The sequence below is a fragment of the Dipteris shenzhenensis genome, chromosome 16 (assembly GCF_047967505.1).
Source record: "Dipteris shenzhenensis isolate YYH24624 ecotype China chromosome 16, Dip_SZ_1.0, whole genome shotgun sequence".
In the NCBI taxonomy this organism is placed as follows: Eukaryota; Viridiplantae; Streptophyta; class Polypodiopsida; order Gleicheniales; family Dipteridaceae; genus Dipteris; species Dipteris shenzhenensis.
The window spans coordinates 4983380-4996879 of NC_141611.1; the positions used below are offsets into that span (position 1 = coordinate 4983380).

The 13500-nt window shown below is 41.8% G+C and overlaps 1 protein-coding gene across 4 annotated transcripts in view; it reads left to right on the plus strand.

Annotated features, from left to right (window-relative positions):
• Window positions 1-1739: 1739 nt before the first annotated feature.
• Window positions 1740-13500, plus strand: part of LOC147892445 (transglycosylase) — a 141060-nt gene continuing 129299 nt past the window's right edge. For 3 of the 4 annotated variants that reach the window (XM_087387759.1, XM_087387760.1, XM_087387757.1), the window contains exons 1-2: window positions 1740-1889; window positions 11211-11536. In XM_087387759.1, the coding sequence (XP_087243885.1) occupies window positions 11360-11536 (177 nt within the window). In that variant the 5' untranslated portion in view covers window positions 1740-1889; window positions 11211-11359. The remainder of the gene's footprint in view (window positions 1890-11210; window positions 11537-13500) is intronic. The other variant, XM_087387758.1, reaches the window with a different exon arrangement.

Genomic DNA, 13500 nt, shown 5'->3' on the forward strand with positions numbered 1-13500 from the left:
TTCCCTTGCCTTTTTCCTTGCCGCTATGACATAAGCCCTTTCCTTAGTTTGAGACATAGCAAGAACATCGATTGTCACAAGCACAAGGAATCCAAGTGATGTAACAAAATGGTCAATGGCTTGCAAATCCAAGGAAACTAAAAGAAGTAAAATAAATAAGTAAATAAAGGAAAATGCCTAAAATTTTACCATTCTATTCAAAAGAATTAGGCTATACTAGTCTTCTTATAATAAGCCTATTGTAAGCTAAGGATCTATTGATTCCTCCATTAGTTCTCTCATCTAACTATTCTAAAGGCCCTTAATATCAACAAGTTATTACATATATATAACTTAACCTAAGGAGAAAGGCAATTGAGAAATTTGTTTTATTTCTTAGGTGCAAAGGTGTATTTACCCAATTAAGCTAAGGTCAAAGGGATAGCTTCAAAATGTCATGCAAAGAGGCTCAAGCTATCCTTACCCACACATAGAATCTTTTCACCAGGCTACACGAAGATGTTGTGAAATAAATATGATAAAAGGACTCTAAATTCTTGCCCTTATAAACAAGAGTGCACAATTGCAGTGGTGGGCACAGCCTTTTAGTATAGTGGTAAGCAGTGCTTTATGATGCAAGAGGAAGCAAATGATTTTTTTAGTGCATTGGACTATTAAAAGGTAGTTTTAGTTTGAAGGTAAAGTTTCTAGTTGTAGAAATTTGCAAAGGATAAATCCAAGCCTCCACTATAGCACTACATCTAAGGAGAAATTCTGATAAATTCTTATCCTCATAAATAAGAAAGAAGGAATATAAATAGAGGTATGTTCTTGTTAATCACTCTTCTCTTTATGCCTCCACTTGCATTTCCAAGTTCCCACCCCTCAATTCTTTCAATTTGGTGTACCCATTTATAATGAGCTTAAGACTAAAATTGAAGAGCCAAGAGTTCAAAGTCTTCAAAGAGGCTTCAAAGTTAAGAATGATCATGTTCCAAATACTTAAAGCTCTAGAAATTGAATATTTTTACTTGATAAGGAGGCTCCTCACTTTTTTGTTTACCATAATAAAATTTAATCCTTCTCGTAAAAACAAAGGATCATGCGTTCTTATAACATTCCTGGTCTACAACAAAGATGTAGGTTTAATGACATAAACAAAGGTCTTTTGAAGATGAACAAAGCTATATGCCTAACAATGAAATTTCACATTCGTGTTAAAATTTGACTCGTAATAAATACCATCATGGGAGAACAAAAAAGGAACCTTAAATTCACATGATCAATTATGAGAACAACTCCTCCAAAAAAAAACCCAAGTATCCTTGTATATCCAAACTTGTTCCCTCTTACAATCTTCTCCAAGTAGTTACAAGACATTGCATTTCATATGAACCATAGATCTAAACCATCTACTTTAACTGAGAAATGGGAAAGTAATCTACCCTTTTATTCTTATGTAGATATATAGAAATATAGAAAAACCATGTGGCTACCTCCCCTCCACCCTTCCTATGTTTTCATCCACAATTTATGGGTGTACAGCCCCATGAGATGTCAATCAAACCTTGTTATGAGATGCCAACTACACCAAACCCCATGTCTCCAGTGTACGCTTATGAGGAGTGTGATATCTTCAACAATTAAACTCATTATTGCACGCATCCCCAGTTTGTCTAGAGTAGAGTAGATATACGCCTAGCCAAGTCGAGAAAAAAAGAGAGAGACCAAAAGAAATAAAAAATTGTTTTTCTGCCCAATCGAGTTAGGAAGGTTGGTAAGTTCCGCCTACAAAAAAAAGAGACAACGAAAAAAGGTGGCACCTTCATATGCTTCCTGCAATGTATTCACGTTTTCACACTAGCATTTCTTCTGTTCGTGCAGTTTGGCAACATCCTATCTTCCCATCGGTATTATACGTGCCCCTTGATTTACGTTGCTTACATTGTTTGATTCATCTTAAAGGAATTTTGTAGCTTGCTTGTTTAGGACCGTCGTCTTCGTCAAGCAATAATGTTCACATTACTCGCTTAGAATCTCGATGCGCTATTTAAATTCTAACTTTACGTCTTCGGATTAGTTCGGCGACCGCCTAATTCTTTCGCAATTTTTATTTTGGAACCTCCAACCGTAATCATCAACTAAACCTGTATTTTCTGAGCTCCCTCGATCTCAAAGTCTCGTTAGGAGGGGCACGTCCAACAAGGAACAAACCTCTTTCATTTTTCGGTTGATGCATACAAATAAAAAAAGGTCAAATCGTTACCCTTATAAAATAGTAAGCTTAGGAGCGAGACTAATTATTTTATCCCAGGGAGTTTATAAATACGACATCATGCATGATGGGAAAAGAAGCAGATCAAGAACATCAGAGAGGTTGGGATTACAGATTCTTGCACATCTTGATCACCTGTTTATGATCTTGTACTGAAATAAGGTCTCTTGCAATCTTTTGACATCATTAACGGCAGTCGAACTGACTATGGGCTTTAGACCTAACCAGGCTTCTAGGCCTTCTTTGTGGACCTTTGTGTTTGAACACCTACCGTCCTGGATCCTTTTATCAGAAAATGATTTCTTTGTGTTAGTGCTTACCCGCATCAAATCCGCAGTTCTCTGCTTAATTTATGCAATAATCTGTGGTAGGCTGTGTTTTGGTGGACTTTAATTAGGTTTGTCGTTTTGTGTGACGTTAGTGTTATTTTATCGCCTATTGCGTGTTGTCCATGATGAGCATCATGAGAAATTTCAAAGGAGTGGCACTATCTCTGTCTAAACTCCTGACACGCATATACAGTGGTTTACTCACCGTTGGGTAGTGATGATGTAAATCTGTGTACTATGCGTGATGGAATTGATACCTTGGGACTGTCATAAGGATGAAATTGCATGGTTTGGCTTTTGGAGTGAGTTTGGGCATAACAAGACATAGTTCTGTATTCATTCAAAGAAAACTCCAAAAAATAAAGAATGAAATAAATTGGCAAATTGTATGATCTTGTTGAGGTCTAAACACTGTTACATGGGGTGGCTGTTTTGGAGATACAGTTGTGGTTATAATTTAAAGTTTGAGGCAAAGGATGGGACTTCGTCATGACAGGATGCTAGTTACGCACTCCAAGGCTTATCATAGGATTAAGCGTTATTCTTCAATAGACTGTGATTCACACGGGGCACTATGGCGTGTGTTGCAATCAGGTCATTGGTTGGACAGGATTCATGGTGTCACACAGTTGACTGGGGATCATACACAGTCAGATATTTGTTAGATGTGGAGGGGTGAGTGACCAGGTTTCTTCAAGCATGGGATTGTGTGCTTTCTTTATTTCTTAGAGTGTGGCATCAACGGCCTTATGAATACCTCCCGCGATTATTTCAGCGGCCTTATGAATACCTGCCACGTGGGTAGCACACATGGACAGCACACGAGTGTCCTTGTGTTTAATGGAGATCCACCCTCACCCTTTAGGGAAAATCTGTCCTGGAAGGGGCAGCCATGGTGTTGGCCATCCCTTGGGCCACACCTGGACTCTGACGCAGGGCATGCTTGCAGCCAAGTGACAGCCTCAATGGAGGGGCATGTAAGGCTGCACACAGGCCTGCATGTAGGCAGGCACATAGCCCTATCTGTGGGCAGATGTGCCAGGGCAGAGACCAGCCAAAGAAGGCAGAGGGAAGGGGTCCCAACCCTGCTCCAGTCGGCCAGCCACCCAGGCTAATCTGGTTGGCCGAGTTAGGGTTCAGCCAGTTTTTTGGGCACACCAGCCCTTATAAACTCTCATTGGGGTAGAGACCATCCAGGTTGGGCAGCAGTTTTGCAGGCTGCTGACAGACGCAGTTTTGGGGCTCCTCCCATAGCACTGAAGACCTCATTGAGAGGCATGCAACAGCAGGAGTGAGCATTGAGCGGCATGCAGCAGCAGGAGTGAGCAGCATAATTGGACGACAGTGTGTGGCCTCAGTTCCAGCACTAGTTGGCAGCACCCCCCTGTTCATTTACTGTGGTTTGTGGGTGCTTTTTGAATCCTCTCTTGGACATTCTTATTCAGTTATGGGTTGCACTGGTCTCAGGTGTGATCTCATGGATGATTCATTTTTCCATTGCGTATTCTAACATGGTATCAGAAGCTAGAACTGAGCTAGAATTATATGTTGATATATTTTTCAACATGGTATCAGAGCGCATTCACGATTTAGATGTTAGGGTGTGCTTGAAGCAAGGAAAAGGTGAGCACAGTGTGCTATTTGTCAGTTTGCTTTCCAGTTTCTTTCAAAATCCGAGATGGATGCCGTCATCCAACTTTGGGGATAATGGCAAGCAATTATCCGATCTGGAAGGTCTTGTAAGGAGCCATATGGTGGCTAAAAAGATTTGGAAAGTCGCCATAAGCGAAGAGCTAAAGTCTCAGGATCAACTCGGTGCCTTCTGTAGGGTAGTGACACCATGCATCTGGCTGAGTACGACTCTTAGGAAAGTAGTTAGATGACCTCAGATTTCATCGTACAGGGTGAAACGAGTAGCAACTTTTATATAGGATGATAATGGGTTCTGAGGATTGAAGCAAAGTTTGAAGGAAACGTCCATCGCAATTGTTACATGGAAGTTCGAAGGAAATGTCCATTGCGATTGACAATGGCTTCTGAGGCAAACACATTGAAGAAGTTCGAAAGAAATGTCCATCTTCAAAGGCTGAGCACAGATAAAGCTGACCTCGTCTGGCTCTCAGTTTTCAAGCTGCATGTGAAAAGAAGCATAGCTCCTTCCCATGGTCATTATGGACACATATTGCACTTCTAGAGCTCCAAGAGACTACATCTGGCTTGAGTATCATATGAAACACATTCCTTGCTTCTTATAGGTTTGCACATTGATAAGGGCATTTCCTATCACCAAATCTTGAATAAAGTCCATTCTTTGTAGATATGTCAAGCTGCTGCTTGCATCAAGAGCACGGATAAAAGTGATCTGGTGTGGCTTAATGCCTTCACGTTGCATATCCTTCAAGACATCCAGAGCCTCCTGGCCATGTTGTTTCTGAGCACCCATAACACTCATGGAATCCCAAGAGACAAGATCCCGATAAAGCAGCTGAACAGCATTCTAGCGTTGTGTAAGCTTCCACACTCGCCGTACATGTTGAGAAGGGCATCGGCCATAAAAACATCATGCTCATAAGCAGTATAAACAATTACAGCATGGTCTCATCTGGGTCCACGCTCTAAAGATGCATCTGATCAGATTTAGCTTCTCCATGCCACACTTACTTTGGGCTAACACCTTCATTAAGGCATTCCATCAGACCACATCCTGCCTCGGTATTCTTCTAAAATTGATCCTGGCATCAGGTGAACTCTGACATTTACCATACATATCCTGGAGGACAGTTCCCACAATCACATCTTGCTAATATCCACTCTCAATTGTGAGTGAATGGATCCTATGGCCCTGTTCTAGGGCTGCCAGGATGCCGCATGCCTCACATGCAAAGATAAAGCTAACACTGTCTGGCTTAATAGTGTCAAACTGCATCTGCTGAAAAAGATCCAGAGCCTCTTGGCCTTGCCCTTTCTTTGACAAGCAGCAAGCTGCAATCATGGTGTTCCAAGGACTACATCCCTATGAATCATTTTGACAAACACCCAACTTGCATTGAAGAAAAGCTCCGCGCTTGCTGTAAATATTGATGAGGGCAGAGATCGAACCAGTCATACTCATATCCCTTGCTAAGAATGGCCCTCCTTTGGAACTGCAAGACTGGCACAACACAAATAAAAGTGACCTTGTTTGGCAAGATATCATCAAGCTGCATTTTGATAAAGAGATCCAGAGCCCCTTCACGATACCCATTCTGTACATATGCTGAAATCATGGCTGTCCATGAGACCACATTTCTCTGTGACTTTCTGCAGAACACACGAACAGCTTGGTGTAAACCATTGCCCCTTTTGTACATAGTAGGGAGGGCAGTTCCCATAATGACATCTAGCTCATAGCCACTTTTATCAACGGTAGCATGGACGTCTTGCCCCTCCCCTAAGACTCCCACCGGGGCTCATGCATCAAGAGCACATATGAATGTAACCCTGTTTGGTCTCATGCCCTCGAGTCCCAACTTTAAAAAAGAGATCTGGAACAGGCTACTTGCTTTATCCAGCCTTCCATTCTGTGAAAACACTGTAATCAACATATTCCAAGAGGATACATCTTGATTGTATATTTTATGAAAAGAAGTCGTTCATCCTGTAGAGCTTTAGGACTGCCGATGTTCTCATTGTGCTGATTATGGAAGGCCTGTGTATGTTCAAATGATTGCTGTTCAGGCCTTTATACGTTCAAATGATCGCTGTTTCAGGTCCATGTACATTCAAATGATTGCTATTTCTTGTTATATTTTTGTGCCGATGAGCAAGTTTCCACACATCTTAAAAGTTTGCGATCCCCTAGAACAGGATACTCCCTTATAAGCTCTCGCAGAGTTATACCATGTGGACAACCAGAGCTTGGGTCAACCGTGGTGCAATCAACCTGCTTCATCACCATGAACAGCTGGAATCTTCTTAGCAATTCCCTGCGCTATTCACCTCTCTCTACCATTACTCATTTGCAGACAAACTCTCTCTCTGCAAGCAACTAGGGCCCAGGACAACATGTCGGGCTGAACCCCCCCGAAGGTCTTTATTATTTGAGAGTAAATCTGTTACAGAGTTCAGCGTATAGCTGTGTTCAAAATTTAGAACGTGAATCAAAATACAAAGGAGCTCAAGGCTCATTCTTTTGGCAAGCTGCCACTTGTCTAGCCTAATTCTAATCCCATGTCCATGGGTAAGGTCTTCTGGGGTCTTCTTAGCACTTGGTCACGCGAATAACTCCTAATCGTTCGCGAGGCTCCACATTGCCCAAGTCTAGAACCTTTCTTATACCCGCAACAATTAAGTAAAGTGCATAACCACGGCACCCATTAATTGTTAGCGCTTCGCATGCGAATAATAATCTCTGGACTAATCCTAGTCATTGTGGGTGTCCCCACCAAGCAAACATAACACATAAACATAGAACAATTTCTGTGGCCGACCAAGGCCAACCCTCTTGGTCATAATTAAAGAGGCATGACCATCAGTCAAAGTGCCTTAATTATGGCCAAGTCTCTCCAACCAAAGTTGGCGCACCTTGGTTAAGGAAGTCAACCCTCTTGGCGTGAGCCAAGTCTCATTGACCTCAGTCAACACTCTTTGAACAAAGTCAGCACTTTAATTACTTGGTTAACCGTGGTTAACCATCTTGGCTGAAGCCAAATCTTCCTAACCGAGGTTTGACCGGAGTCAAGTCTTTGACCAAATGAAAGTAGCTCTTTGAACATAATTAAATAAATGAAAAACTCGTTAATTATGATCAATAAATGCTCAACTTATGCTTTGACTTTGGAATATTACAACTTGGTGACACGTGGGGGATGTTATAATTCATCACAATTATTGGCCATGTGTCAATGACCATGATGTTGAGTGTAATCCAAAAGGATTCACGCAATCTGTTGTGAGACCAAATGCAAGTTATGTGGCTCATTTGCAAACTTTGTCCATTTATTATCTATATGTGCTTGCATGCAGAGTAATTTGTAGGAATCTGTGAGAAGCGCAGCAGAAATGAACGGGGGAGAGAGAGAAAGAGCACGCCTCACACACAGCACACTGAGAAGGAGAGAGAGGCACAGGAGAACTGCAAGTGATCTCTGGAGAAAACCCCGCTACAGCTGGGGGAAACCTCGGAACTAACAGGCTGCTTGAGAGCTCAGACAAAAAGCTCAACAACTACGAGAAATGGAGGCAAAAAGAGTGGATGGACTGCTCCACACTCCTGCCCTAGGACTGCTCAACAAGGCAGGCTATGCTGCTCCACAAGGCACTGGACAGCAGTGGCTATCCTGCTCCAAGAGATGATGAAATGCTCAAGTGGGGGGGCCCTATAAATAGCCCCCCAGCCTCCAAGTTGGCCAGCAAGAAGCTGGGCCGATCAGCAGCCTACAGGGCCGACCCAACAGCCTCTTATAAAGGGCTGTGCAAGGCCCTAAAGTGGGGGCTTGCCAGCTGACCAGCAGGGCCCTAGGGCGGACTGCCTCTAGCCCTACATAGGGAGCTGTACCAGCCAACCAAGCTCTGCCCTCCTGCTCATAAGGGACGTGCAACAGCTGACTCCCTAGGCGTCTCAATAGGGGCTGCCACACAGCAACAAAGCAGGCCTCAGGAAGGCCATGAACAGCCTTCACATGGCCAGCACACCCTCCTGCACTGAGTATCCTACCAAAACCTACTCTACCTATGCGTCACAAGAGGGGCGGGCACACCCACAACATTGGCCCTCTCTCATCTACCCTATACTCACTCACTGGGTGGGCACACCCACAATCAAGGCCCTCTCTATAGGTGACATCAGGAGATGTTGACCTCCAACAGAATCCTCAGCATGTAAGCAGAGGAAAGATGCTTAGCATGCTATGTCATTAATTTGGCTATGGACTTACACCAAACATATGTAGTATCTTGGAAAGTGTCTCAAGGCCTTCACTAGTATGATCTCACCTTGCAAGTGCTACCTATAACGATGTGACCGACAATATGGACAGCTAACCAAATCAGCTCAAAAGAGAATACAATCATTGGGACAAACATGGATAGTCTCGTAGTCCATGTTAACACTCATCAATGTCTTCTTTGCGTCATTCCTTGATGCAGGCATTGTTTTTGGTTCTGAAATGATCTTTGAAGCAACCTATAACAAATCAACAAATCACTTAACAATAAAAATATGTTTATGCTAAATCAGAAGCACTCGTACATAACATTCAAAATATGATTAAAATAGATTGCTCAGTTAGATTTCAAAGCGCTCATAGTGACCTCAATAAAGATGACACACTTGTATCTGACTATCCATATGGTTCATCATTCCTCACATCCGATCATATCAAACATCAAAGCAAACATGGGACACTGCATATAGGGATGTTGATCGCAACTCTTTCATCATGCTCTCTGGCTCAAACATGAGATTTACGTGCTTGGTCATACCTTTAAAACTTTGTATCCATCATGTTGTTTATGCCCCCGTCTCCTACATCAGGAAAGCTATGTTCTTGATGCATGTCCCCTTGGTCCTCTACACCATATGACTCCATGTTGCTCTGTTCTTCTCTCCAACCTCCCTAGGAGTTGTTCTAATCTTCGTGACTGCATGTATCTCTCTCTCTCTCTCTACATATATATATGTGTGTGTGTGTGTGTGTGTGTGTGTGTGTGCGTGCCCTCGTCTCCTACGTCAAGAAAGCTATGTTCTTAATGCACGTCCCCTTGGTCCTCTACACCATCCCTAGAAGCTGTCCTAAATCTTTGTGACTGCTTGGAGATATATATATATATATATATATATAAAGTTGCGAGAGAAATATAATTTGCATCTCTCTCAGTCTATAACTAAAAAAAGATTTTTAAATAATGCTTATGTATAATCCATAGTGAACGATAAAAAAATATGCATGTCCAACCATACAAATGATATCTAACCTAATTTAAACTTCTGAAGTACATGAATCTTACATGAAATCCTCTGGAAGTACCGTATCCCTTGGAGACACACATATGGTAGAATCCCATTGATGCATATTTTTTAATATTTATATATGATGCGTGGTTAAAAACTAGAAAATATGCATGTCCAACCATGGAGATGATATGTGACCCACATTAAACTTTATGAGAACATGAATATCACTCATATTAAGACTTTTGTAAAGTATCATACCCATCAAATATAGACACATATGGTAGAATCCCACCGATGCTTATTTTTAACACTTATGCATGATGCATGGTAAAAAACAAAGAAATATACATGCCAAGCATATCAAACTTTGCGAGTACATGAATCTAACTACATTAAGACTTATAGAAAGTATCATATTATTGGTACTTGAATCATGGTCTTACTTCTTGGTATTACGATTCATCCTATCACACCATGCCCTTTGCGTTTGCTATGGATAAGCGGGGCAGAGTGTCCCATTTCTAGATAGCTACATGATGGTTTTCTTTAGCATGAATGAGTGCTTATATATAATGTGTCTGAAAGAACCATAAGGGGGGAGTAAGGGAGAGCACACAACTTAGAAATGGATACAACTAGATTTGCGGCAGGCACCCTTTCTCGCTAAGTGGATGTTTCGTGCTCTACTTCGGACTTCCTCTAATGATAGTTGTCTTTTTGTGCTGTCCAGAGTCTACTGAAGGATCTAAGAATGTTGGAATCATCGCGCTCAAGGACACACGTAGATCCTCTCAAGCTCACATTGGCAAGTTTTTGGGATATTGTCTCTAAGATCAAAGAAATTGCCAAAAGACAACGAGAATTTGAATTTTGCCTATCGTGCAGCTCGTAGTGATTTTACCGACCTCAAGAAAATGGTCATTTTTCCTTAATTTTACACACACATACACAAGCCTCCATTTGCTGAGTCTTTCCCTCACCTATAACGTTTTGATATATGTATTTACAACAAAGACCTTTGTATATATGTGTGTATATATTAATGTGAGTTGGGGTTTGTGGATGTATATTGATGTGTGAGAGCATATATTTATGCACTATTTGCTGATGCCATTAAGCTTTCATGGTATCATTGGGATGTCTTAGCAGTGATTGTGGTAAATCTATTAGCTTCATGGGTGATCATTATGAGTTTAGAACTGGACTGTTCATATTGCTTCAATGTGATGAATTGGGGATGTTTTTTATCTCGTCTCTAAAAGGAAAGGACTCTAGATCTAGAGCTGCTACTTTGAAATGGTAGCCTTGACCTTGTTAAACTTGAGTTTTGCATGAATACATTCAAAAGTGAGGTGTTTTGATGATTGTGGGGTTATGGATCGTAAAGCTTGTGTAGGGGAAATCACACAAACTTGAATTTGCAATGTTGGTGTCGTTTTTGGGTTTAACACCCACAGTTAACATTGAAGGTGTTGCTTGCTACTTCTTATTGAAGCGTAAGCATCAGAAGGAATACACTTGTCAGCACTCAAGCCTTGACAATAGGTTATGATAAATTAAACATTTAATGATATTGACATATAATGTAGGTTTTGGTGCCTTTCATTAGTTTACTCTGTTTTTTGGGAGCTGAAAAATTGGGACCCTTTTGTTCCAATTAGTTCACAAGAGCTATGATTTTTGCTTTATGTAGGGTGAAATATGTCGGAGAGATTCAGATAGAGGGTTTTTGAAGCATTACCAGCCCGTGGAAGCTAAATGAAATAACTTGTATACTGGAGTTGGACCAGAGCAACCCTTGATGACCGATAGACGAAAGTTGTGACTTCTGCTTCTACTATAATGAGACCTAGTATGAAGTTTTGGGATGACTGGGCTGACTCAGAAGACATGCAAGCAATGTGGAATCATCCAGACGTGTATGCAGAATGGACTGCAGCTGGCGAAAAACAAGGACAGAAGGTACACATGTTGCGGAATCCTGATGGACAACCATATGTAACTCAAACTGAGATGTGGGTAAGTGTTTTGCCAAATATCAATCCATACTGCACCTTCTTAGGAACAGAGGATACATTATGATTAACAAGGCTGTTAGTCAGCTGTCTTAAATTATGTTCATCATTGCTGCAAATTAAATGTCAGAAATGGAAGGGGATCTTGTCAAAAGAGTGGGAATCAATGGAAGCATAATTTTTATCTTGGGATTATGAGATATATGTATATTATTAAGTATTTTAAATTTGCAAAGATAGACTTCTTAGATTTGTAGAAGGCATGATTAATTTCTGAAAGTAGATATCTACAAAACCACAAGGGCGCTATGCAGACCAGCTCTTTGCATGCTCCTTCATAGGGTTCCTAGCTCACTGCAGAGCTAGCTAGGGTGACTATACAACTGTTGGATGCGTCGATCTGGGAAGATGTAAAAGATGCCTGTGAACAGTGCTTTCGACACCTCAGGTAATTTACGAGATCTTCCTTATCTTTCCCTTAAACAGTGCCTTCGACACCTCAGGTATCCTACGATATCCTCTTCCTTTACTTCCGTTGGGTGTAAACAATGTCTTGCCAAATGGCCACTACTGGTCTGATCTGCTGTCTACTCATCACCAGACTGCATTTATCCACCTAGGATGGGATGCTAGCTGTCTGTCTACCCACACATTCTGGTGGGAGGAAAGGCATCTGTGTCGGTCTCAGGACTGGATGAGTGATGATCAGTTGTACAGCTGAGCTCTCTCTCATCATGACGGCAGGTGATCTGCTCTCAGCCTAAACTTGAAGATCTTCTTCCCTTGTATAAGCCAAGCTACCATGCTGATACTCTTGGATCCTTGAGAAGCTATGGAGGAATGCATCCCGATGTGCTGGGCATCCTAGCATCTTTGAGGGCAATGCTGAATGTAATCGCAGAATCTTCCTAGTCAATGGCGCCAACTGTTGTCTATTTCTCATTGCTCCAACCAAGGATCTATTGATAATTCTTCATGGACCTCTAGTAAGCTTTTCTTCTAGGCCCATGGCTAGACCGCATGTGGGCCCAAAAATTTGATAGAGTTGTTGCAGCCAATCCTTGTACTCCATGCAGAAGGGGCAAGCTGCAATCATTTGCTAATCTGTGTAGTGCATGCAAAAAATTGTAAAGGCTAGGATTGTGGTGTCTGACTGATGAGCTTCCCACTGGACCTCTTGGAGTGATCGTCCCTTTTACAGCCAGTGACATGACTGAGCTGGATCCTATTGTGCCAAGATGGGGGTCAATTGCTTGGTTCTTCCTTTTGTTACATTCTAGGTTAAATGTGGCATGACTTTAGACGGATCGGTTGAGATTGACTTTTAGTAAGGTTATCAAGTTGTTTAGTATATACTTAAGGTTGTATAATTAGCTGTGGTTTGTTTGTTTGCAACCCTATTTGGGTTATGTGAGTTGTGGTGTTGAACCAATGGCTATTAACGGTACGTGTAAGATCTTTGGTGCTGGTTGCAAGAGGAGTGGGTACTCACAAGACTGAGTTTGGACAAGTGTGGCACCCATGATGGCAAGCAAGTTGCCACAGAGGACCATGGCTGTAACTAATGGTTATATATTTGTGTGGATACTAGGACTGTCACGTGGTTGGGTGGAGATCTCTTTTTTTTCCCCACTGTTGAGTGCCTCTTTCCAAGAGAGGTAATATGTGATGGACTTGTAAGTTGTATTAGAGCAAGTTTAGAGTTTTGGGAAGCTGGGGATATTGCTCTTGCTTCTACTAAGAGCAGCGTTTGGATGATGTCCAGGGGTCTTCCAGGACAGCTTCTACTGGAGTAAAGTTCTCCTTAGGGAGTGGAGTCGCTCCCTGTTCTGTTCTTCTTGGAGTCCTTCCCCGGGTTGAGGTGGCACTTTCAGCCTCAACCTTGGATTTTTTCTAGCTTTTTGAGAGAAGCTTGATTTTGTGTTACTAGGGTCGTTGTTTTTCATGCCTTGCATCATGTACTTCTCG